Source organism: Stegostoma tigrinum, chromosome 25, assembly GCF_030684315.1.
Source record: "Stegostoma tigrinum isolate sSteTig4 chromosome 25, sSteTig4.hap1, whole genome shotgun sequence".
Taxonomy (NCBI): domain Eukaryota; kingdom Metazoa; phylum Chordata; class Chondrichthyes; order Orectolobiformes; family Stegostomatidae; genus Stegostoma; species Stegostoma tigrinum.
In genome coordinates, this window is record NC_081378.1 from 99,741 (window position 1) to 127,326 (window position 27,586).

Sequence of the window (27,586 nt, forward strand, 5' to 3'; positions counted from 1 at the left end):
ATGACTCTAACACTCTATGAGACTATCAGAAGTCACACAGCACCAGGTCATAGTCGCACATGTTTATTTAAAATCATAAGCTTTTGCAGCACTGCTCTTTCGTCATTAAAAAGAAGAATGTAAATTGAGGCTATCTAAATATTGGATTTCTCTTTATAATCTTCAAAAGGAAAGGCACAATATTATGGATTGTAATTGTTGATTAATTTAGAATTGCACCTCTCCCAAGAGTAACCATAAAAGTTGCCTAAATGTAGTTTTCGTTGCATTTTTGGGTCATCACTTTTGAGCATGCGTTAAAATATTGTAGCTGAAGCAACAATCTTCTGAGATTATAATTTAACGGAATAAGTGAAAATTAATGGAAACTATAAAAGGGCAACAATAGCGTCATGGTTACATTCAGAGAAGCATTAATCCATTCCCAATTGATAGAATTTGCAAAGTGTTCATCCAGACGACCTGCCAGTAATAATTCAATAAATACATATCCAGTGAACTCGATAACATTCTTTATCTAAACAATAGTTGTTCCGGAATATCACTAGCCTGTTGTCATATAGGGACCTAGTAGCAACAGGAGCGTCTGTGGATATCGTGAAGCAATGGGAAAAATAAATGTCATATTTATACAAAACTTAAGATATTGTTGGTTGCAGAATCCTTGTCAAAATAGCTATATCTATTACCTCATAATTTAACAGTTACATCAGCAATCACACTCACAGTAATGACAATATATCGTGTCAGTGCTTGCCAAGGAAAAAATAAAAAGCATAACACAATCTAGAAAAATTAATTAAATTTAATTTCCAATGTTTGGTTGTAAAACTGCCCAGATACAGAGAGACTGTTTTATGAGGAGAGGTTATGTGAATTGGGCCCATTCTCATTGAATTTAGAAGAATGACAGGCCTTGATTGAAGCCTTCCAGGTTCTTAGGGGACTTGACAGGACAGATGCAGAGAGGTTGTTTCCCCTGTGAAAGAGTCTGGCACCAGAGAGTGTTATTTCAGAATAAGGGTTTGCACATTTACGATAGAGATGAGGAGGAATTTCTTCTTTCAAAAGGTTGTGTACCTGTGAGATTTGTTACCAGAGTTCTGTACAGGTTTAATCATTAAGTATATTCAAATCTCACTTCGATACATTTTTAATCGGTGAGGGAATCAGGAGATATGGGAAATTGCAGGAAAGAGGACTTGAGGATTAGCAGTTTAGTCATGATCTCACTGAACGGCAGAGCAGACTGGATGGAATGAATGGCCTACATCCACTCCTATGCCTTATGGTCTTAAATCTAGGGGTAAAGTTTCTTCCGTTATACCCCCTCCATGCCCTTCATAATTTTATACATCTCAATCACGTCCCCTCTGCACTCCATGGTAACAACCTCAATCTGACAATCTCTATTCATAACTAAAACCTCCAGCCTTAGAAACATCTTCGTAAATCTCCACAACACTCTCTTCACTGCAATCACACTCCTCCTATACTGTGGATTCCAGAACACCACACAATACTCTAGCTGTGGCTGAAGTTATGGTTTACACAGTTTCAGCATCACCCCCACTGCTCTTAAACTCTATGCCTCAACAAATAAAGGTAAGTAATCCATACGCCTTCTTAACCACTTTATCTATCTGACCTGCTACCTTAAGAGATCAGTGTACATGCACACCAAAGTCTATCTGATCCTCAGTACTTCCCAGGGTCTGACTCTTCATCATGTATTCCCTTGCCTTACTTGTCCTTCTCAATTGCATCACTCACAATGATCTGCATTGAATTCCATTTGCCACTGGCCAAACCATCAATATTCTCCTGTAATGTAATGTTATCCTTCTCACTAGTTACCACCTCACTAATTTTGTATCATCCGCAAACTTACTGATCAACCCTCCTACCTTCAAGTTTAAATCATTTACAGCTACAGGTATAGGATTGGAGAATGAGACGAGCTGCATAACATGAAATTTATCTACTTTTGAGCCTGCCAAAACACTCAGACCATTCTCTCTCTGTCTGTGCTAATTTCTTTAAGTTTATCACAGTCTTTCTCCCTGATTTTTAGACCAACCTATATCCTCCAACTCTATTCACAAATCACCACTGTGATTCTTAATGGGCCGTACTGTTTCCTTTATCCTTTTACCCTAAATGTGCTTGGAAATAATTTAGTCATTACTTATTTTACTTGCCATTACATATCATGCCCAGTTTGGCTCTCCTGATGTCATTTTTAAAATACCTCTTGCACATTCTGTTCTGTGAAGCTTCTGCAGTTTCAAGTCCTTGGTATCTGCATGAGCCTCCCTTTATCTAGTTCTCAATATCCAGGGGTTTGCTTGATTTTTTGGTCCCACCCTTTGTCTTTTTTGGAACATGTTGGCCCTGTCTTCTCCCTATTTCTTGTTTGAACACATCTCACTGTTTTGACAAAGATTTACCTATAAGTATGTGCACCTTTGGCCAAATCATATTCAATCTTATTAAAGTTGATGTGATGGCAGGACTATCATATGTTGAAAGATTGGAGCGACTGGGCTTGTATAAACTTGAATTTAGGAGGATGAGAGGGGATCTGATTGAGACGTATAGGATAATTAAAGGATTGGACACTTTGGAGGCGGGAAGCATGTTTCCGCTGATGGGGGAGTCCAGAACCAGAGGACACAGTTTAAAAATAAGGGGTAGGCCATTTAGAACAGAGTTGAGGAGAAACTTCTTCACCCAGAGAGTGGTGGATATATGGAATGCTCTGCCCCAGAAGGCAGTGGTGGCCAACTCTCTGGATACTTTCAAGAGATGGATAGAGCTCTTAAAGATAGTGGAATCAAGGGTTATGGAGATAAGGCAGGAACAGGATACTGATTGTGGGTGATCAGCCATGATCACAATGAATGGTGGTGCTGGCTCGAAGGGCCAAATGCCCTACTCCTGCACCTATTGTCTATTGTCTTTTGGCTATCCCCCAGTTTAGAATTTTGAGCATGAGCCTGTGCAGGAGAATTACATTCATAGACATACAAGGCATGTACTATTCCATTAGGTAGAAACTCTGCCCCTGTCAACTGGTTTCCGAGCATATCAGCAACACTTTCTTTCAAGAAACATGCTTCTTATATAAATTCTTAGCCTCCATATATATTTTTTTGGTGTTCTGGCTCCCCCATTATTTCTGTCTATTCGATTTTCTCTCTGGCTCCCTCAGTCAGATTTTTTTCTGTTCTGAGCTGCTGCCTCATTGCTGCTGACAGCCTTTCAAGTGGTGCCAGTTTCATGCTGCATTAAACAACATGAATGCTTCAGTCTGCCATAACTGGGTTCTTCCTGAGAATGTTGCTTGATAATTCACTAGGAGATTCAAATGTACACTGCAACTCCCCGAAAAAATTACATAATGCAATAAGCACACTGCAATTCTGGAGTATCAAATTTCTCTGGAAGATTGGAGAGAGGCAAACATCGTTCCCTTCCTCAAAAAAGGGAATAGGGATAACCCCGGAAATTACAGGCCAGTTAGTCTTACTTCAGTGATGGGCCAGTCATTGGAAAGGGCTTTGAGAGATAGGATTTATGATCACTTGGAAAGGCACAGTTTGACTCATGACAGTCAGCATGGATTTGTGAGGAATAGATCATGCATCACAAACCTTACCGAATTCATTTAAGAGGAGGCCAAACACGTGGATGAAGGTAGAGTAGTGGATGTGGTGTACATGGATTTAAGTAAGGCGTTTGATAAGGTTCCCCATGGTAGGCTCATGCAGAAGGTAAGGAGGCATGGGATAGGGGGAAATGTGGCAGATTGGATTCAGAATTGGCTGACACTTAGAAAACAAAGGGTGGTAGTGGATGGAAAATATTCAACATGGTGCTCAGTCACGAGTGCTGTACCACAATGATCTGTTCTGGGTCCTCTTCTACTTATGATTTCTGTAAATGATTTGTATAAAGGTGTGGAAGCGTGGATTAGTAAGTTCACGGACATTACGAATGTGGGTCATGTTGTGGACAGTGCGGAGAGCTGCTCCAGGTTACAAAGTGACATTGATAGGATGCCGAGCTGGGCTGAGAAGTGGCAGATGGAGTTTAACCCTGGAAAGTGTGTGGTGATTCATTTTGGAAGGACAAACTTGAAAGCAGAATATAGGGTTAACGGAAAGCTTCTTGGTAGTTGTAGAGTAGCAGAGGGATCTTGGGGTTCATGTTCACAGTTCCCTGAAAGCTGCCACCCAGGTGAACAGAGTTTTAAGAAGGCGTATGATGTGTTAACTTACACTGATAGAGGGATTGAGTTCAAGAGCCGTGAAGTTATGCTCCAGCTATACAAAAGCCTGGTTCGGTCAGATCTGGAGTATTATGTCCAGTTCTGGTTGCCTCATCACAGGAAGGATGTGGAAGCATTGGAAAAAGTGCAGAGGAGATTTACCAGGATGTTGCTGGAATGGAGGGAAGGTCTTACGAGGAGAGGTTGAGAGAGCTTGGGCTTTTCTCTTTAAAACGACGAAGGATGAGAAGTGACTTGATAGAGGTGTACAAAATGTTCAGAGGTATAGATAGAGTGGACAGCCAGAGACTTTTTCCTCAGGTGGAGGTACGGGAGGGGGCATTGTTTTCAAGAGGGTGGAGGTAGATATAGGGGAGAGATCAGAGGTAGGTTCTTAACTCAGAAAGTGTTCGGGGCGTGGAATGCGTTGCTGGACTGGGTAGTGGAGCCGGCCTCATTAGAGGAATTTAAGAGCATATTAGATAGGCACATTGATGATAGTATAAGGTAGGGGTGGAGGTTAGATAGAATTAGGGTAAATGTTTGGCACAACATGGTGGGCCGAAGGGCCTGTACTGTGCTGTACTGTTCTATGTTCTATGTTCAAAGTGCTAAAATACTCTCGACACTGCAAAGTAATGCTCAGATGAATTTTATATGAATGAGGGAATTACTTTTTACCAGGCAACAAATCAAATTATTTGTTATGAAAGCTGTTCAAATTTGTCTTAATTATGAAGTCAAAAAAAGAATTGTTGGGTCTCATATTGATCACTGTATCCCCGGCGGTTTCTGAAACACTCTCATTTCTATAACCACAGTTCCACTTCTACCTGTAGAAATAACGGGTTTTACATAGAACATTACAGCACAGTACAGGCCATTCGGCCCTCGATGTTGTGCCGACCTGTCATACTGATCTCAAGCCCATCTAAACTACACTATTCCATGTACGCCCATATGCTTGTCCAAAGGAGACGACTTAAATGGACCTACAGTTGGAGAATCTACTACCGTTGCAGGCAAAGCGTTCCATTCCCTGACTAGTCTCTGAGTAAGGAAACTACCTCTGACATCTGTCCTATAACTTTCACCCCTCAATTTAAAGCTATGCCCCCTCGTGCTCGCCATCACCATCCGAGGAAAAAGGCTCTCCCTATCCACCCTATCTAACTCTCTGATTATTTTATATGTTTCAATTAAGACACCTCTCAACCTTCTTCTCTCTAATGAAAACAGCCTCAAGTGCCTCAGCCTTTCCTCGTAAGACCTTCCCTCCATACCAGTCAACATCCTAGTAAATCTCCTCTGCACCCTTTCCAAACCTTCCACATCCTTCTTATAATGCGGTGACCAGAACTGTACACAATACTCCAAGTGCGGCTGCACCAGAGTTTTGTACAGCTTCACCATAACCTCTTGGTTCCGGAACTCGATCCCTCTATTAATAAAAGCTAAAACACTGCATGCCTTCTTAACAGCCCTGTCAACCTGGGTGGCAACTTTCAAGGATCTGTGTACATGGACACCGAGATCTCTCTGCTCATCTACACTTCTAAGAATCTTACCATTAGCCCAGTACTTTGCCTTCCGGTTACTCCTACCAAAGTGCATCACCTCACACTTGTCTGCATTAAGCTCCATTTGCCACCTCTCAGCCCAGCTCTGCAGCTTATCTATGTCTCTCTGTAACCTACAGCATCCTTCGTCACTATCCACAACTCCACCGACCTCAGTGTCATCTGAAAATTTACTAACCCATCTTTCTATGCCCTCATCCAGGTCATTTATAAAAATGACACACAGCAGTGGGCCCAACACCAACCCTTGCGGTACACCACTAGTAACTGGTCTCCAGGATGAACATTTCCCATCAACTACCACCCTCTGTCTTCTTTCAGCAAGCCAATTTCTGATCCAAACTGCTATATCTCCCACAATTCCATTCCTCCGCATTTTGTACAATAGCCTACTGTGGGGAACCTTATCGAACGCCTTGCTGAAATCCATATACACCACATCAACCGATTTACTCTACCTACCTGTTCGGTCGCCTTCTCAAAAAACTCAATAAGGTTTGTGAGGCACGACCTTCCCTTCACAAAACCGTGCTGACTATCCCTAATCAATTTATTCTTTTCTGGATGATTATGAATCCTATCCTTTATAACCTTTTCCAACACTTTGCCAACAACTGAGGTAAAGCTCACTGGTCTATAATTACCAGGGTTGTCTCTACTCCCCTTCTTGAACAGGGGAACCACATTTGCTGTCCTCCAGTCATCTGGCACTATTCTTGTAGACAATGACGAGTTAAAGGTCAATGCCAAAGGCTCGGCAATCTCCTCCCTAGCTTCCCAGAGGATCCTAAGATAAATCCCTACCGGCCCAGGGGACTTATCTATCTTCACCTTCTGTAGGATTTCTAATACCTCTTCCTTGTGAACCTCAATCCCACCTAGTCTAGTAGCCTGTATCTCAGTATTCTCCTCGACAACATTGTCGTTTTCTAGAGTGAATACTGTTGAAAAAGATTCATTTACTGCTTACCCTATCTCCTCTGACTCCACACACAACTTACTACTACTATCCTTGATGGGCCCTAATCTTACTCTCGTCATTCTTTTATTCCTTAAATACCTATAGAAAGCCTTACCCTGATCCTATTCACCAACAACTTCTCATGTCTCCTCCTGCTTCTTCTGAGCTCTCTCTTGAGGTCTTTCCTGGCTATCTCGTAGCCCTCAAGCACCCTAACTGAGCCATCACATATCATCCTAACATAAGCCTTCTTCTTCCTCTTGACCAGAGATTCCACCTCCTTCATGAACCACGGCTCCCGTGCTCTACAGCTTCCTCCCTGCCTGACAGGTACATACTTATCTAGGACACATAGGAGCTTTTCCTTGAATAAGCTCCACATTTCTAATGTGCCCATCCCCTGCAGTTTCCTTCCCAATCCTATGCTCCCTCAATCTTGCCTAATCTCATTGTAATTGCCTTTCCCCCAGCTATAACTCTTTCCCAGTGGTATACACCTATCCCTTTCCATCACTAAAGTAAACATAACAGAATTGTGATCGCTATCACCAAAGTGCTCACCTACTTCCAAGTCTAACACCTGGCCAAGCTCATTACCCAGTACCAAATCTAATGTGGCTTCGCCCCTTGTTGGCTTATCTACATACTGTGTCAGGAAGCCCTCCTGCACACACTGGACTAAAACTGACCCATCTATAGTACTCCAACTATAGTGTTCCCAGTCAATATTTGGAAAGTTGAAGTCCCCCATGACAACTACCCTGTCTCTCTCACTCCTATCGAGAATCATCTTTGCTATCCTTTCCTCTACATCTCTGGAGCTATTCGGAGGCCTGTAGAAAACTCTCAACAGGGTGACTTCTCCTTTCCTGTTTCTAACCTCAGCTCATACTACCTCAGTTGACGAGTCACCAAACATCCTTTCTGCAACTGTAATACTGTCCTTGACCAACAATGCCACACCTCCACCCCTTTTACCATCTTCTCTGTTCTTACTGAAACATCTAAATCCCGGAACCTGCAACAACCATTCCTGTCCCTGCTCTATCCATGTCTCCGAAATGGCCACAACATCGAAGTCCCAGGTACTAACCCATGCTGCAAGTTCACCCACCTTATTCCGGATGCTCCTGGCATTGAAGTAGACACACTTCAAACCAACTTCTTGCTTGCCGGTGCTATCTTGCGTCCCTGAAACTTTATTTCGGACCACCCTACTCTCAACCTTTTCTATAGTCGAACTACAATTTGGTGCCCATTCCCCTGCTGAAATAGTTTAAACCCACCCGAATAGCCTTAGCAAACTCCCCCACCACCCCCGAGGATATCAGTCGCCTCTGGTTCAGGTGTAGTATGGTTTTTGGGATCCTTCAGGGGAGTATAGTTTTATTGTAAGAAAGAGATGTATTTCTGTTTAACCGTGTGTGCAGCTCTGGTTATATAGTTATTTATTAGAAATCAAAACAAAAATCTGAGAAGCCTTGCGAATTGAGGCAGGATTCACTTTATGTTCTGCAATGTTTCTGTTTGCTTACTTTCACTTCTTTTCCTGTGCTGTTGTCATTACTTTTCAAAATTGTTTTAGTTTAGCCTTTTGACATATTTCTTCCTCTTCTCAGTTTGATTGCTGCAATCATTAACCGTAACATTTTCCAGTATTGACCTACATTTCTATTTATTTACTCTTCCTAATGATAATCAAATGCTTATAATATTCAAGAAGGAATTCCTTCTGAGTATTTGTCACCTGGAGTCATACATCTGTTAACCAAGAATCGGAATGTACTGAAGGTACAACTTCTTTGGCATTGTTTCAGTTATTACCTCTCAACTCATGAATGGTCAACATCAATAAACCTCAGGATCAAAGAAATGCCAAGGAGGCAAATTCAGTTCATGGTAAAACAATAGCAACATTACTATTCTGACACACACAGAGTGGAGCTTCCTGTGGGGTTTGAGATCCCAATATTAGCCTCCAAATTGGGGGTGGGGGGAGGTGTAACCCCATTTTGTCGGCCGTGCAATCTTCCACTAGGGAGCCCCAGCTTCCTAACTGGCCACCCACTCATTTGCCATTTCAGGCTGTTAGCTCTATCAGAGGGCTCATAGCTTTGGGGTCTGCACAGTAAACGTGTGTTGAAATGCATCTGCAATTTCCTACAGTTGCAGTCACTCGCTTGGGGGATTGATTTAAAGACTTGTCTTTTCATGCAGTTCCATGTTTTAGTAAGGATTGGGCTGTCTGATACATTATATTCAGAGACAAGAGCTGGCCCTTCACATATCTGTGCGATCAGAACATTCGAGCACTTTCCAACTTTCTGGAGGGTAATTATATGGAGCTCAGTTTGTCTTTTTCCACACAGCGCATGTCCCGTATACAATTTTGGGCTCATTACTCACTCAGTGGAGTTTCCATTAAATATCTTGCCTACTAAAATCTGTAAACATCTTGTGATTGAATTAATACTGGTCACTTCAACTAAACAACTCAACTTTACTTTGACATTGCACAATCCCTCCATCTATATGTTATTGCCCTCCATCCTTAATTCTAATTGAAGGCTTTGTCAACCCTAAATTTCCTGCTCCCTGCCCTCGGAACTGTTGTTAGTTTTCCCCATTTCATCTGAACTGTTGTAGATATCACTGTCAGCTGCTGTCTGTGCATCCATTCACCTTCATCTACTGCCCTCTGCTGGTTTCATTCATATCCCCTGCCTGTACAGTGAGTTTGGTATAGCTCTTTGACAAAGTGAACCTTAAAATTATTATTTACCATCATGAGTAATAACAAGTTAAATTACTCTCAACTTTTATAATGAACAGAAAAAAAATTAGATATTCTGACAAAACTGGCAAGTGATGTTCAGCAGAATGCTACAAACAGCTTGTGGGGGCAATGATCAAAGACATTTTCTCTGCACAATCAAGATCAACAATGTGGATGTAGGAACCAAATGTAAAGATTCCAAGTTTACTGATGACGCAAAATGAGGTGGCAACGGGAGCAGTGAGGAGGATGAAAAGAGATGACAAGGGGATTTAAACAGGCTAACTGAGAGTGTAGGATGATGGCAAGTGGGTTATAGCATTGAAACATGTGAAAGTGTTCACCTGGTATGAAAAACAAACTCCCTGGCACATCTTAAATCGTCGGAGAAGTGATGATGTTCAAAAGAACCTGGATGTCCTTGTTGATAAGCCCATGAAAGCTAAAATGCAGGTGTGGTAAGTAGGAAGGCAAATGGAATGTTGGAAGCAAAAGTCAGACTCAAAATGTTAACTCTGTTTATCGCTCCTCAAATGCTGTCGGACCTGATGAGTTTCTCTAGCTCTTTCTGTTTTTTTTAAACTTCAGATCTCAAGCATCTACATTACTTGGCTTCTAAATGTTTGATATTTTCCTAATCAATCTGTTCAGAGATTTTTTTAAATACAAGCATATTACCAGAGTTTGAGCTATAGGGAGAGGCTAAATAGGCTGAGGCTATTTTCCCTGGAGTGTCAGAGGCTGAGGGATGACATTACAGAACTTTATCAAATCATGAGGGGCATGGATAGGATGAATAGTCAAGGCCTTTTCCCTGGGATGTTGAGTCCAAAACTAGAGGGGATAGGTTTAAGGTGAGAGGAGAAAGATTTAAAAGGGACCTAAAGGGTAACATTTTCACACAGAGGGTGGTGCGTGTATAGAATGAGCTGCCAGAGGAAGTGGTGGAGGCTGGTACAATTACAATATTTAAAAGGCATCTGGATGGGTCTATAAATAAAAAGGGTTTAGAGGGATATGGGCCAAATGCTGGCAAATGGGACGAGGTTAATTTAGGATATCTGGTTGGCTTGGATGAATTGGACTGAAGGGTCTGTTTCCATGCTGTACATCTTTATGAAGTGGGACTTGAACCTGGGCCTCCTGACCTACAGGTAGGGTGACTAATACTGTGCCACAACAGCCCTTGCTTTGTAATGGTGGCCTTTACAGAACATAGAACATTACAGCACAGTATAGGCCCTTCTGCCCTTGATGTTGTGCCGACCTGTCATACCGATCTCAAGCCCATCTAGCCTACACTATTCCATGTACGTCCATATGCTCATCCAATGACAACTTAAATGTACCTAAAGTTGGCGAATCTACAACCATTGCAGGCAAAGCGTTCCATTCCCTTATTACTCTCTGAGTAAAGAAACTACCTCTGACATCTGTCCTATATCTTTCACCCCTCAATTCAAAGCTATGCCCCCTCGTGCTCGCCGTCACCATCCTAGGAAAAAGGCTCTCCCTATCCAACCTATCTAACCCTCTGATTATTTTATATGTTTCAATTAAGTCACCTCTCAACCTTCTTCTCTCTCACGAAAACAGCCTCAAGTCCCTCAGCCTTTCCTCGTAAGACCTTCCCTCCATACCAGGCAACATCCTAGTAAATCTCTTCTGCACCCTTTCCAAAGCTTCCACATCCTTCTTATAATGCGGTGACCAGAACTGTACGCAATACTCCAAGTGCGGCCACACCACAGTTGTGTACAGCTGCAGCATATGAAAGCAACGTGAGTATAAGTGTACAGCAGTCTCTCTGAAATTGTACGGGGATTATACCTGGACTGTTGTATTCAGTTTCAGTCTCCTTACCTAAAAAAGGATATATCTGAGACTTGAGGGAGCAAAGCTGGAATGATCCCTGTGATGTCCAAGTCCTTGGAAGGGGGGCGGGGGGGGGGGGGGGGGGTTGCTGTCTAAGGAGAGACTGAGGACCCTGAGCCTGTCTACTCTGTAGTTTAGAGCAACAGTAAGTGATTAATTGAAACTTAGAAAATGCTTACAGGGATTGTCAGGATAGATACATGAAGAGTGTTTTCCCTTGGCTGGGAAATGTGAATGAGGAGAAAAGGTCCAGAATAAGTGCTAGATGACTTAGGACTGAAATGAGGAGACATTTCTTCACTCAGATTCTCCACACTAGAAGACTGTGGAGAGAGCTTAGGCATTGTCATTCACACACACAGGAGGCCCAGGTTCAAGTCCCACTTCATAAAGATGTACAGCATTGAAACAGACCCTTCAGTCCAATTCATCCAAGCCAACAAGATATCCTAAATTAACCTCGTCCCATTTACCAGCATTTGGCCCATATCCTTGTAAACCCTTCCTTTTCATATATCCATCTAGATGCCTTTTAAATGTTGTAATTGTATTGTATTGTAGGCAGTTAGTCTTGTTGCATTGTCCCTGGGGAGTATTTCAAGAATAATGCTGTGGGGCAGTTGATTACAATGAGTTAGTGTGCCTCAGGGTTCCATGAAAAGATCTGAAGAAACAGCTTGCCTCCAGCTGTCAGCCATGGGGACTGCTGAGGGTTCAAGGTTTTCTTTAACTGAAGTTACTTCCTAATTAATTGCTACAAGCCATACCTTGTGAATAGGTTTATCATTTTATTTTAAAGTCCATATTTGGGGCATGTAGCCTCAGCATTGAACAGGTCAACATTGTGCAAATTACACTCAAATGCAAACTTCTGATCCGTTTGGAGAACTTACATGAAACTGTCCAAAATCTGGGTGGCTCTGATGCCTCACAGTACCAGGGACCTAGGCTCGATTCCAGACTCAAGTGGCTATCTGTGTGGAATTTGTAGATTCTCCCCGTGTCTGCTCTGGTTTCCTCCCACAGTCTAGGGATGTGCAGGTTAAGTGGTTTAGTCAATGTAAGTGTGGGCTTCCAGGGATAGGGTGGGTGTCTGGTTAGGATGTTCTTTGGATGGTCGATGTGGACTCAATCGGCCAAATGGCCTCTGTTTGCACTGCAGGGGTCTATGATTCAAAGAATTCTTAATAACAATAGGAAATTGACAGAAGCAAGATGTTTACTCACCATAACAAAGTGTGGAGCTGGATGAACAGAGCAGGCCAAGCAGCATCTTAGGAGCACAAAAGCTGGCGTTTTGGGCCTAGGCCCTCTCTGATGAAGGGTCTAGGCCTGAAACATCAGCTTTTGTGCTCGGAAGATGCTGCTTGGCCTGCTGTGTTCATCCAGCTCCACACTTTGTTATCTCGGATTCTCCAGCATCTGTAGTTCCCATTATCTATGTTTACTCACCATTGTAACTTTTTCTTTGTCAGTCTGTGCTAAATCAGATGCTTTTAGCTGCTCATTCTGCACATTCATGACTTCAGAAGGCTGTTTTTGAACTGCTCTATCAGGTGGGACATCTTCAGATTTTACTGTCTTTATTTCTGTTACCTCTTTCGCATTTTCTGGTTCCATTTTCTTTGGTGCAGTAGTTTTTTCCACTTGTTTAACAGCATCTTCTTTTGCAACCAGTTCAGGTGGAAGTTTCTTTTCTTCATCTGTTGCAGGCTTTTGTTTTGTAATGTTCAAATCCTGATCCAAAGTTTGCTCCTGTTTGATCACAGCTGGAGCTTCTACAGATTTGGCAGCAAGTTTCGATGCCACGTCCTTCTTCTCTGTTACTTTTAAAGCAGTTGTCATGGGGCTTACCTTTTCTGGCTGTGTTTCTTTTGGCTGAGGAATAGTTGGTGGCTCTGCTGAAGATTTTGAAGAACCTGTGGAAGATGGATCTTTCTGAGATTGCTTGGGTCCAGACTGAGCAGGAACAGTTTGCTTCGGTTTTGATGAAATTGGAAGGGGAGGTGGCATTTTCCCAAGGTCTCCCAGTTGTCCACTTAGAGCTCGTTGTGTTTGGCAGGTCAAACACAACCATTCCTGTACCTATAACACACAAACATTGTTTATGTAAAAATGTATAGTTTGTCTTATCAATTCAAGTACTAATAATTTTTTTTAAAATTCTTATAGCAAAGAACACAAAGCTCATCAAAATAAATGATTGCTATTTGTTATTTCAATCGGTTATTGGACCACAAATCATAATTCAGCAAATATGTTCATCATTGATGGATTCCGCGGGTGAATTTTCCTTTCCCAAAACTTGACGTATTCTCAATTTCTAAAGTGGCAAAAACCAGAAAACTGCTGGTTGCCTCTGAAGCACTTCTTATGCAAGAACCTTTACACAACAATTTTCAGAATAGGCAGAAATAATTACATTATTTTATCATATTATTTCATAAAAGGTCCCACTTTCAGAACACTTACTGTACAGGTCATCAACAAAAAAGAATATTCAGACATTACGTAACCTGAAGTGACAACTAGTGCTGTCAAAGAGTGTGTCTATAATTTTTGATAATGTTCAGTCTTTTGCCCAATGATTAAAATAATTGGAGATCTTTTAGAAACAAGACAGGAAATCTAATCATCATTATAAAACATGCACCATATTAATCCATGCTGTTTTTCCAGCAGATGTTATTTTATCATTGTCAGTTACCTCCTAATTTTAATTCAATTTGTATGAAGGATATGAGCAGTAATTTCTATGAGCATAATGCTGTAATATCTCATGTCAAGTTGGTACTTTATCCTTTGCTACTGCATTGCATTGCTTTCGAAAAATCAACATTTTTGTGTGCAAATATTTGATGAATTGAATTGCATGTGAGTGAGAAGTGTTGCTCACTTCTCTCAACCAAAGGAGCTGATCTCCTCACTTGTAAGTAGAAGTTAATTGTTCCCTGAAACGAAAGAAAAACAGCTGGAAAAGATCTGTGAATGAAAGGTGAGACCACTACAATATTGAGAAGTGAACTTGGTTGAAAAGATCAAGATGTCAAATCTGTTTGCATGGAGATAAGAAATAGCAAAGAAGACACTGGAGAGAATAGCTTATACACCCCGTAAAAATAGCTTGAGACTAGGGGAAAGAAAATGCAAGGAAATGAGATTGGCTTGAAACAAAGGCACTATAATAATCAAGGCTTGTGCAAATAGTTCACATCACAGACTTGTCAAGCAGCAGCCTGACACGATCATACTGATAAAATCATACCTTACTGACAAAGTCCTAGACAGCTGCCTATGTCCTGGCCTATTCATGGGACAGACCCAGTGGAGGTGGCTGGACACTAGTGTACAGTTGGAAAAGGGTTGCCCTGGCCGTCCACAGCATGGTCTCTGGACCTCATGAAGTCATGGCATCAGGTCAAACATCAGCAAGGAAACCTCCTGCTGATTACCAAGTACCATCTTGCAGTGATTACTCTGCACTCCTTGTCATTGGCCAAAACTCGGGCACAGCACTGACAGGAACAAAAACACAGAATGTACTCTGGGTCAGGTATTTCAATGCCTACTACCAACAGTGGCTCAGCAACAGCACTACTGATCAATCTGGTCAAATCCTAAAAAGACACAGCTGCTAGATTGGGTATGTCTGGGGAAACCAGCAAGAGGGAAAAACATACTTGACCTCATCCTCGTTAATCTGCCTGCTGCTATATCATCTATCCATGATAATTGCAGTAAAAGTTCAACCACACAGTCTTTGTGCAGATGAAGTACTGCGTTCACATTGAGAGTTCCCTCCATTGTGTTGTGTGCCACTATCATTAAGCCAAATGGGACAGACTTTGAACAAAGGCAGCATCTCAAGACTGGGCATTCATAAGGCATCAGGGAAGTGGGTGTCACTCTGGTTGATTCAGCAATGAAAATTGAGATTCTTCTAACACTGGTTTATTCAAATTTATACATGGATGTGGGACTCATCATACAATGCTGTACTCACTCGCCAATTATTTCAAACCTTTCGTTAAAATTATGTTCAGCAATTTTACATTTATCCATCGCAAACCTTACACCTTTTCAGGTTTTTCTATATTAAATTAAATACAAAGAATCACACCCATGTATATGTATCCCCCACATTCTTAAGCAGTATATTCCAGACCCTAACTACTCGAGTGAACCTGTCTCTCCCTCACTCTCAGTCTGTACATTCCAAACCCTAAGCAGTTGCTTCATAAAAAAAAGTGTCCTTAATGCTGTCATTGCTCCTTCTGCCAAATAACCTAAACTTATGTTTGCCTATTCTAATAGGACCAAGTTCTCTCTGTGGATTCTGTTTGGGCTCGTCATGATTTTTGACAATTTGATGTGATTTCCTCTCTGCCCTCTTTCTCCAAGGGAAATAATGCCAGCTTCTCTAATCTATCTTATATCTGAAATTACTCATCGCTGAAACCATTCTTCCTCAAAAGTGGTGTCTGGAACTGGATGCAATCCTCCCACTGAAGCTAAGCTACTGTCTTTTATTTTTCAGGATAACCTTTTGCCCTTGGACTCTATTGTGCTAGTATTAATTTCATGAAACAGTCTGGTTAATGAACCATGATCACAGCCTGTTCAATGGCTTGTGCAGTTATACAACTAGGTCCCTCTACTTTTACACTCAATGACAGCTATGTCTTTCATTTTCAATTGTATCTGCTTCTGTCTTCACTTCATATTCCTCCACTTTGAAATTTATCTGCCACATACACGTACATTTCACCATCTTGCCAATGTCCTTTTAAAGTTCTAAACTTTGACTCTAGCCTCCTCACAGTGCACAATGGTTCCAATTTTTGATTCTTCTGCTTATTTTAAACTGTGCCCCATACACAAAGGTATCAATCATTTTATATTCATCAGAAAAAAACAAAGGTCTCAACACTGACTCCAAAGGAACTGCACCACAAAACCTGTGAAAAAAAATCATCTCTCACCCGATGCTCTCTGCTTTCTATCACTCACATGCTTTGTGCTCTTGTTGCGACTGTCCCTTTTATTCTGTGGGCTATAATTTTAATCAAGGTTTTCTGCGGTACTGTATCAAATAACTTCTGGAAGTTCATGTCTGATTAATACCATTATCTTTGTCAATGTTTATAAACCATTTCTTCAAAAATAAGCTCCAGAAAGTTATTTATTACACGAATTTAGCTGTCAGCCTTTATTCATACACTCAGTTTATTTCTGATTTGCTTCTTCACTGCCCCTCTGAAGCTTCTGTGTTCAACCTGGTCTCAGTTGAATTTTCTACCTGTCATCTGATATAAAGGAACTTTTTCCTCTTCACGTTAATTTCTGTCTCTTTTATAAACATATGAATGTCAAGCAAAAGTAAGTAATTTGGCCTGTTAATAAATTCATGGATTAACAGCTTGAATCACAAATTCCAAGTTTCCATTCAGGGAACCTTGCGTTTTATGCCTTACCTTTCTCTTTGAGGAAATATACCTTGATTTATCGAGAAATAAATCCTTTTTGAATGAAGCCATTTATTCACCACTTTTCCTAGAAACCTTAGACTCTAACGGGCGGCACGGTGGCTCAGTGGTTAGCACTGTAGCCTCACAACACCAGGGACCCAGGTTCAATTCCAGCCTCGGGTAACTGTCTGTGCGGAGTCTGCACATTCTCCCTGTGTCCGCGTGGCTTTCCTCCCACAATCCAAAGATGTGCAGGCTAGGTGGATCGGCCATGCTAAATTGCCCGTAGTGTTCAGGATTGAGAGGGTTATGGGGGATGGGTCTGGGTGGGATGCTCCAAGGGGCAGTGTGGACTTGTTGGGCCGAAGGGCCTGTTTCCACACTGTGGGGGATCTCATATAATTTATTCTGTCTCGAAATTGGCTTTCCCCCATTTCATTATTTGCGCTCTGGATTGTTCTTCCTGCTCCCCCTACTGTCGATCTAATCCTTGTGATATAATGAGTGCAGCCTCTACATGCTCCCCCACTGACAATCGATTGACGAGGCCCACCTCATTTGATCGAGCAGTTGCTTTTACTCTTTGAATGGAAACAAGCTGTAGAAAATTCTCCCAAACACTCGAGGCATTTAGTATTTGCAAGCCAGAAGAGATTACTGATGGAAAGGAACTGAGACTTAAAGAATTAACAGCCAAGGAGGCTCAACAACCAAGCTTGAACATGAGAGTTCACAAAATGGTGGCTGAGAGATGAGCACAAACATAGACTCAAAACCGTCATTTATGTGGAAGAACAGGTCATGTTTCATCAAATTACTGCTATAAAGAAACTGTATGCAGAAGCTGCAGCTGAAAATGACACATTAAATAGGGGTGTTTGAGGAAGAAAAATGAACAACATACGGCAAAAGTGCAGAAACCAATTAATACAAAGAAAATCTGCACAGTACGTAAGAGGCATGAGGAATGTTCAGACTCTCACTCTGAAAAGGATCTGGTATGATACATACTGACCATTGCTGGTGACATCAAACAACACTGGGTCACTCCCTTACTGAATGGCAAATGGACAGGAATGGAGGTGGACACCAGAGCGATGGGTTCAATGATATCTGAAAGTATATATCAGAAGTAGCAGCAACATTTAAAATTATGCTAAAAACATAAACAGGTGAAGTGCTGCCTTTAAGGCGCTTTGGAGAAAATCAAACTCCATTGAGCTGAAGTAAACCCCAGTTCGACATTTTGGTCTCAGAATTCCACAGGCGCACCAATCTCAGGATGAAGAAATTACTTCTCATCTCAATCCTAAAAGACTTAGGCCCCATCCTACTCTGGATGAAGGATGCAGAATGTACTACGGGTGGGGGATTTCAACGTCTACCACCAACAGTAGCTCAGTAGCAGTACGACTGATTGAATTGGCCGGGTCCTAAATGATATAGCTGCTAGACTGAGTCTGCAGCAGGTAGTGAGAGAACTAACAGATGCATCTGTCTATGACAGTATTAATAAGAGTGACCACTGTATAATCCTTGGAGACAAAGTCCCGCCTTCACATTGAGAATACTCTCTAACATTTTGTGCGGCACTATTACTGTGCTAAAAACTGCATCCTGCCCTAAAGATAGACTTCAAACAGACCTTGCAACTTCAGACATAATGGGAACTGCAGATGCTGGAGAATCCAAGATAATAAAGTGTGAAGCTGGATGAACACAGCAGGCCAAGCAGCATCTCAGGAGCACAAAAGCTGACGTTTCGGGCCTAGACCCTTCATCAGAGAGGGGGATGGGGTGAGGGTTCTGGAATAAATAGGGAGAGAGGGGGAGGGGGACCGAAGATTGAGAGAAAAGAAGATCGGTGGACAGGAGAGTTCGCGAAACCATTTCAACTCCCCCTCCCATTCTTTAGATGACATGTCCATCATGGGCCTCCTGCAGTGCCACAATGATGCCACCCGAAGGTTGCAGGAACAGCAACTCATATTCCGCTTGGGAACCCTGCAGCCCAATGGTATCAATGTGGACTTCACCAGCTGCAAAATCTCCCCTTCCCCCACCGCATCCCAAAGCCAGTCCAGTTTGTCCCCTCCCCCCACTGCATCCCAAAACCAGCCCAGCCTGTCTCTGCCTCCCTAACCTGTTCTTCCTCTCACCCATCCCTTCCTCCCATCCCAAGCCGCACCTCCATTTCCTACCTACTAACCTCATCCCACCTCCTTGACCTGTCCATCTTCCCTGGACTGACCTATCCCCTCCCTACCTCCCCACCTATACTCTCCTCTCCACCTATCTTCTCCTCTATCCATGTTCGGTCCGCCTCCCCCTCTCTCCCTATTCATTCCAGAACCTGCACCCCATCCCCCTCTCTGATGAAGGGTCTAGGCCTGAAACGTCAGCTTTTGAGCTCCTGAGATGCTCATTGCAACTTCAGAGTTGGATATCCATGAGGCATTGTGGACCATCAAAGCAGCAGAATCATACTTCAAGGCAGTCTGCAACTTCATGGCCCAGCATAATCCCCACTCAGCCATTACTAACAACACGGCAGATAACCCTGGGTCATAGAGTATGGAACAATACAGCACAGGAATGAGTCCTTCAGCCAAAAATGTTGTGCTGAACATGACACCAAATTAAATTAATTCCTTTTGCATGCCCTTGATCCATTTCCCTCCATTCCCTGCATATTCATGTGCTTATCTAAAAGTCTCTTCTGGCAGTGTGTTCCACACTCCTACCACTTTCTGTGGAAAAAAAAATGTCCCTCACATCTCCTTTAAATTTTACCCTCTCACTTTAAATGCATGCGCCCTAGTTTTAAACATTTCAACTTTGTGAAAAAAGACTCTAACTGTGAATCCTAACTATACATTTCATAGTTTTATAGGCTTCTATCAAGTCTCCCCAGAGCCTCTGCTGCTCCAAAGAAAACGATCTGAGGATTTCTTGCCTCTCCTTATAGCCCATTCCCTCTAAACCAGGCAACATTCTGGTAAAGGAGAGATAATGGGAACTGCAGATGCTGGAGAATCTGAGATAGCAAAGTGTAGAGCTGGATGAACACAGCAGGCCAAGCAGCATCAGAGGAGCACAAAAGCTGACCCTTCTGATGAAGGGTCTAGGCCCGAAACGTCAGCTTTTGTGACTCTCTGATGAAGGGTCTAGGCCAGAAACATCATCTTTTATGCTCCTAAGATGCTGCTTGGCCTGCTGTGTTCATCCAGCTCTACACTTTGTTATCTGTAACACTCTGGTAAACCTCTTCTGCAACCTTTCCAAAGGCTACACATCCTTCCTGGAATGTGGTGACCAGTACTGAAAGCAATGCTCTCAGTGTAGCTTACCCAAAGTCTTATAAAGCTGCAACATAACATCCTGACTTTTGTATTTAATTCCCCGAACAATAAAGATAAGGCTGCCATGCACCTTCTTTACAATACTACCTACTTGCATGGCCACTCTCAGAGAGTTATGGAGTTGAACCCCAATGTCCTTCTGTACATCAATGCTGTTCAGAGTCCTGCCAGCTACTGTACAGTTTTCCTTAACATTTGATCTCCTGAAGTGCAGCACCTCACACTTAGCCAGATTGAACCTCATCTACCACTTCTCCACTCATATCTGCAACTGATCTATATCTCCCGTCTCCTTTGACAACATCTACACTATCCAATACTCCAATGATCTTTGAATCATCTGCATAGTTACTAACTCACTCATCTACATTTTCATCCAAATCATTTATATATATGTACCACAAACAGCAGAGGACACAGAACAGATCCCTGCAAGAACATCACTAGTGATGGACTTCCAGCCTGATAAGTACCCTTCCACCACTACCCTCTGCCTTCTATGGACGAGCTAATTCTGAATCCATGTGGCCAAGTCACCATGTATCTTCTGGATGATCCTACCATGAAGGACCTTGTGGAAAACTTTACTAAAATCTACATACTCTACATACTGCTGTACCCTCATTGTGCACCTTTGTCAGCTCCTCAAAAAATTCAATCAAGTTAGTAAGACATGGTCTTCCTTGCACAAAGCCATGCTGACTGTCCCTAACCTGGACTTGTTTTTCCAAATGCATGCAAATCCTATTCCTCAGAATTTTCTCCAATAGCTTCCTAACCACCAATGTGAGACTCACCAGTCTACAGTTTCCTGGATTATTCCTATTTCCTTTCTTGAACTGAGGAACAACACTATCTACTCAACAGTCCTCCGGGACTTCTCCAGTGACTAATGGGAATACAAAGATCATCATCAAGTACCCAAAAATCTCCTCTCTTGCTTCCCTCAAAACCTGGGGTAGAGACTATCAGGGTCTGGGGGCTTATCCACCTTATTGCTCTTCAAGTGACCCAGCACCACTTATTTCTTGATCTCAAAATGCCACAGCACATTAGCATGCTCTACGCAAACCTCACTTTCCTCCATATCCTTCTCCTGGGTGAATACTGATACAAAGTACTCATTTAGGATTTCACCCACATTCTCTGCCTCCTAGCACAAGTTCCTTTCTTTATTGTTGCGGGTCCTACTTTCTCCCTAGTTATCCTCTTCTTTCTAATGCATGTATAGAATGTCTTAGGATTCTCTTTAACATTACTTGCTAATGTCATTTCATGGCTCCTTCTTGCTCTCCTGATTCCCTGCTTCAGTTCCTTCTTGCTTTCTTTATAGTCCTCATGGGCCCTGGTCAATTTTAGCTTCCTAAACCTTACATTACTTCTCTTTTTTTCCCCTTTTGACTGAATTAACACATAGGGCAGCATTGTGGCTTAGTGATAAGCACTGCTGCCGCACAGCACCATGGACTCAGGTTTGATTCTACCCTGGGGCGACTCTGTGTGCGACTCTGTTTGCACACTCTCCCCATGTCTGTGTGGGTTTCCTCTGGGTGCTCTGGTTTCCTCCCACAGTCCAAAGATGTGTCGGCTAGGTGAATTGGCCATGCTAAATTCCCCGTAGTGTTCAGGGATGTGGAACTCAGATGGGTTATGTGGGTTAAGTCAGTGTGGTCTTGTTAGGCTGAAGGGCCTGTTTCCACACTGTGGGATTCTATGGATCTGTGAAATTTCAGCCTGAAAGGCCAAGTGAATGACCTAACTTTGTCTCCCCCAGAGGTCACCGGCATCACAGATACCCAGCTTCAACCAATTTAATTCACTCCACCTGATGACAAGAAACATTAAAGGCACTGGAAAGTGTTTGTCGTAGAGTGGCTGTGTGCTTGTGTGCTACCACTATTCCTAGTGGTCTTAGGAGTCTTGTTGTCAGTTCCCACAAGAGTCCACAAATGTCTCAGGGACCAGGTACTGCCCCGCAGCGTGGAGTACAAACCTCCACTCAACAACCCACAGGGTAATAAAATAACTGAACAGAATGGATGCAGAATGCTGTGAATGATTAATAATGATGCCCACAACTGACTCCACAAGCAGAAATGGGAAATTTTGCACCAAAAATCACAGTACTTAAACACAGTGGACCAGGAATGGGCTACAACTCTTGAACAGGCCATCACCATCAATCAACACAAGGCCAAAGAGACATAAGCTACAGGAGAAACTCACCAAGCTGATCCACCAGAAAGACCAGCCCACAACTGACTCCACAAGCAGAAATGGGAAATTTTGCACCAAAAATCACAGTACTTAAACACAGTGGACCAGGAATGGGCTACAACTCTTGAACAGGCCATCACCATCAATCAACACAAGGCCAAAGAGACATAAGCTACAGGAGAAACTCACCAAGCTGATCCACCAGAAAGACAAGGGGAACAACAAACCGGACACATGGGTAAGAAACCCATCCAGCAGACAACTCACAGAAATTGAGAAAGCTGTCCTACTACGTGGACTGATCCATAACCACAAAGATACAGACTTCAAGGCCGCCCTAGAGACAGCATGAAAAGGCAATACACTCATGGACAAAACACAACAAGCCACGACAAACTATCATCCCCACACTAAGCCAAAAGAACAAATGAGACACCCCGAACACATTAGAGAGAAAAGCACTAGAAAAACTCAAGAAAGACATTATAATCCTACCTACCGACAAAGGGTGCATGCCCATCATTATGAACAAACTGGATTACATTGTGAAAGCACAGGCACTGCTCGCAGATACAAGCACTTACCAACAGGTGGCGATATGCCCAAACCCACAGCTGGGCAATAGGATAGCACAGACTCTGAACAGACAAAAGGATGCAGGATAGTTAGCCAAGACAGAATACATGTGAATGAAACCAGAAGGCACGAACACAAACTGGATCCCCCCCCAACACTGTTTCAATAGACTTCCTAAAGTATATAAACCAGACATCCCCCTCAGATCCATTGTCTCCCTGCCAGTCATACCTTCACAAAATCTGGCCAAGGGCCTACAGCTGACACTGAAACTCTGAGTCAACGTGTCACCCCATTCCATCCACTCAACCCAAGATTTCTTCAATACCCTCAGGAACATAAAAATCAGCAATGACGAGACTATGGTATCCTTTGACATCACAGCACTATTCATGTCAATTGACATCCCACCAGCCAAAAACACATGAGCAACATTTCTAGAGGATGCAGGAACACAGACGTGCAGCTCCACTAGCAATGACAACACACTCAAATGACTAGATTCGTGCCTCACCACGCACTTTGTCTTCAATGGTCAAGTGTTCAAACAAATCAATGGTTCACACATGGGATCACCCATCTCAGGACTGATCACAGAGGCAGTCACGTAAAGACTAGAACACACTACCCTCCCTCTCATTCAACCTAAACTGTGGATCTGGTACATGGACAACACACCTGTCATTATTAAACCCAACAAACTAGAAGAGACCCACCACCTCATCAACAACATACTTTCCAGGATTAAGTTCACGCGAGAAGAGGAAATCAGCTTCCGTTTCTGGACATCAGAGTTGAAAATATGATCAACGGAAGTTCCAAACCACAGTATACAGGAAAGTACATTCATCCACAACCCGAGTCATAGATCTTTGCAAAAACCTTAAAGTTCTTGATGTTCAAAGAGGTCATCATCACAGCTTTAACATGCCCATTCACACCTTCTGTATGACTGGGTCAGTGGAGAGGTTTTAAACTAAATCGTGGGGAGGGGGATCAAGTTTGAGAAAATTCTATTAATGAAAGAGAGAAAATAAAATGAATGGTCACAATAGGGAAATGGCAAACAGATCATGGTGCTCAAATCTTAAGAGTGTTAAATGTAGTGAGGATCAAACAGATGATGTTACTTCTGAAGATATGGATGCAAAACCAAGTTGGGTAGAGATGAGAATTTCTAAAAAAAAATCCATGGGACTTGCTCGTCACAGGCTTGGCCCATTAATTGACAATATGTTAATCACCCTTGTGATGGTATGACTGAGCTGGCTTTTTGATCTATTGCAGTCATTGGGGTGTAGGTGGACCTACAATGCGATGAGGGAGGGAGGTTCACGATTTTGACTCAGCAACATTGAAGAAACAGTTAGCGTAGGGCTAGGGTTGAGGTCATGTACCTCCAAGTACATTCAAGAGTGTCATACTGCAAGTATGACAGACAATACTAAATTGATTGTCAGTGTAAGTTTTCACACACAGGATTATCCAGAAAATGTTGTTCAAATGCAGAATAATATCCATTGCTGATCATTGTGCTGGGAGTTTTGCAACAGGTTGGATACAGTCTGTACTTCGGCTGATTGAGAACAGCTGAAGGAACATGCTTAGAATTGTCAGTCAGAATTCCATTGAGGTGCACTGGTGTGTACTGGAAGCAACGTAAATTAAGACAGCGAACCCTATTCATTGTAGGCAGCAAAAACACATAAACACATTTCGTTTGCATCATATAATCCCAACAGTGTGGAAACAGGCCCTTTGGCCCAACAAGTCCACACAATTCTCACAGCATCCCACACAAACCTATCCCCCTATAGCCCACCTAAGCTACACATCCCTGAATGCTACGGGCAATTTAGCGTGGTCAATCCACCCAACCCAAACATCTTTGGACCGTGGGAGAAAACCGGAGCACCTGGAAGAAACCCACACAGACATAGGGAGAATGTGCAAACTCCGCACAGACAGTCACCCCAGGGTGGAACTGAACCCAGGTCCCTGGTGCTGTGAGGCAGTCGTGCTAACCACTGAGCCCCTTTGCCACCCTTTTCTTTTATGAGAAAGTAAAGAGCATCTTCAATGAAGCATCTTGCATTATTGCAACCAAATAGCAGGTAAAAGGAGACATGGAGGCTCAGGGAGAGAGACCTAGCGACGAGGTGGAGCCCAATGCTGATGGTATCCACAGCAAGCTGTAATCCTTGCCACCACATGCACGTCACTAGCCACTGTGACCATACAGAGTTAGTAGAGCTGCCGATGCTGGAGAATCTGAGATAACACGTTGTAGAACTGGATGAACACAGCAGGCCAAGCAGCATCAGAGGAACAGGAAAGCTGACATTTTGGGTCTGGACCCTTCTTCAGAAAATGGCCGTACAATGGGTTTCATAGGTGTTTTTTTCTCCTGTTTGTCTGTTATGAAGAAGGTTGAGACAGAGGTAACAAACTGCTCAAAGCCAATAAAGCAAACAGCTTGTGAGGTTTTTTTTTTAAAATTGGAACAAAAGAAGCAGCCGGAATGGGTGGGGCCAAACTCCCAAAGAACCAGGATATTTAGTTTCGATTTCAGTAGCAGTTGCTGGGCTCTTGAGACAGAATGTGGAAGCTATTTTCCTCTCTATGTTACAGCTAAAAGCTAAGGCTCTCATCCTGCTGCTAGAATTGCACGTGAGACAATCTGTTTTACTGACTTTGCCTTTGCCAATGGTGTGCTTATCGGATGTTACTATAGTAGAACAGCTAATGAGTAGTTTATTATTTTGTTATGTATTTCAACACAGTTACCTTTTTTTGTGTGTTTTTTACAGTTATTTTTATTCTGTCTGTATTTTAACTACAGCGTATGAATGAAGTATGTTTTGCGTCAAGCGTGGTAGTTTGACCAATCAAATTGCATCCAGAACACAACGCCAGGCACTTTAAAATTAAAAAAAGTTAGTGTCTCGACTATCTCCTTGACATGTTTTGAGGGGGTTTGGTCTGGTCCATAACGTTGCTAACCCTAACTCTGTCCTCCATCCACAAGGCACAAGTCAGGAATGATAGATTAGAGAGTTGGGCAGAGAAATGGCAGATGGAATACAATCAGGCAAATGTGAGGTGATGCATGTTGGAAGATCCAATTCAAGAGCAAATTATACAGTAAATGGAAGAGTCCTGGGGAAAATTCATGCACAGAGAGATCTGGGTATTCAGGTCCACTGTACTCTGAAGGTAGCAACGCAGGTGGATAGAGTGGTCAAGACGGCATACAGCATGCTTTCATTCATTGGATGGGGTATGAGTACAAGAGTTGGCTGGTCACATTACATTTGGCAGCATCATGGCACAGTGGGAAGCACTGCTGCCTCACAGCGCCAGGGTCCTGGGTTCAATTCCAGCCTCAGACGACTGTCTGTGTGGAGTTTGCGCGTTCACTGCGTGGGTTTCCTCCAGGTGCTCCGGTTTCCTCCCACAGTCCAAAATGTGCACGGTAGGTGGATTGGCCATGCTAAATTGCCCGCGCTGTTCAAGGAGGTGTAAATTATGTGGGTTATAGGGGGATGGGTTGAGGTGGGATGCTCTGAGGTCCGGAGTGGACTTGTTGAGCTGAAGGGCCTGTTCCCATGCTGTAGGGATTTGATTCAATTCAATTCTATTCTAGTTGTATCAGACTTTGGTTTGACCACATTTGGAATACAGCTTACAGTTCTGGTCACCACATTACCAAAAGGATGTGGAAGCTTTGGAGAGGGTGCAGAGGAGGTTCACCAGATATTGCCTGGTTTGGAGGGTGCTAGCTATGAAGAGAGGTTGAGTAGATTAGGATTATTTACATTAGAAACACAGAGGTTGAGGAGGGACCTGACTGAGGTCTACAAAATCATGAGGGGTATAGACAGAGGGTATAGCAAGGAGCTTTTTCCCAGAGTGGGGGACTCAATTACTAGGGGTCACGATTTCAAGGTGAGAGGGGAAAAGTGGAAGGGAGATATGCGTGGAAAGATCTTTCTGCAGAGGGTGGTGGGTGCCTGGAACATGTTGCCAGTGGAGGTGGTAGAGGTGGGCACGATAGCGTCATTTAAGATGTATTTAGACAGACACATGAATGCGCAGGGAGCAGAGGGATACAGATCCTTGGAAAATAGGCGACAGGTTTAGATAGAGGATATTGATCAGCGCAGGCTTGGGCCTGTTCCTATGCTGTAATTTTCTTTCTTCTTTGTTTTTTGTTCTTTACCTGCGCTTCCCACAATCTCGTCTTTGCTTTTGCTGCTCACCATGCGGTCTCCTCTACACTGGGGAAATGTCGCACTGACTGGGTGACTACTTTGCAGGACAACTACGTTCTGCCTGCAAAAAAGACCCTGAACTTCAAATTGCCACTTTAACCCACCACCCTATTCCCTGGGCAACAGCTCTGTCTCTGGCTCGCTGCAGTGATCTAGCGAAGCTCAACACAAGCTGGAAGAGCAACACCTCATTTTCCACTTGGGGGCCCTGCAGCCCTCCGATT

General features: G+C 42.9%; 1 protein-coding gene across 1 annotated transcript in view; it reads right to left on the reverse strand.

Annotated features, from left to right (window-relative positions):
- Positions 1–27,586, reverse strand: part of pcloa (piccolo presynaptic cytomatrix protein a) — a gene marked incomplete at its 3' end in the record, with an annotated part of 351,224 nt that overhangs the window by 95,170 nt on the left and 228,468 nt on the right. The window contains exon 3 of the mRNA XM_059654808.1: positions 12,918–13,550. Within this exon, the coding sequence (XP_059510791.1) occupies positions 12,918–13,550 (633 nt within the window). The remainder of the gene's footprint in view (positions 1–12,917; positions 13,551–27,586) is intronic.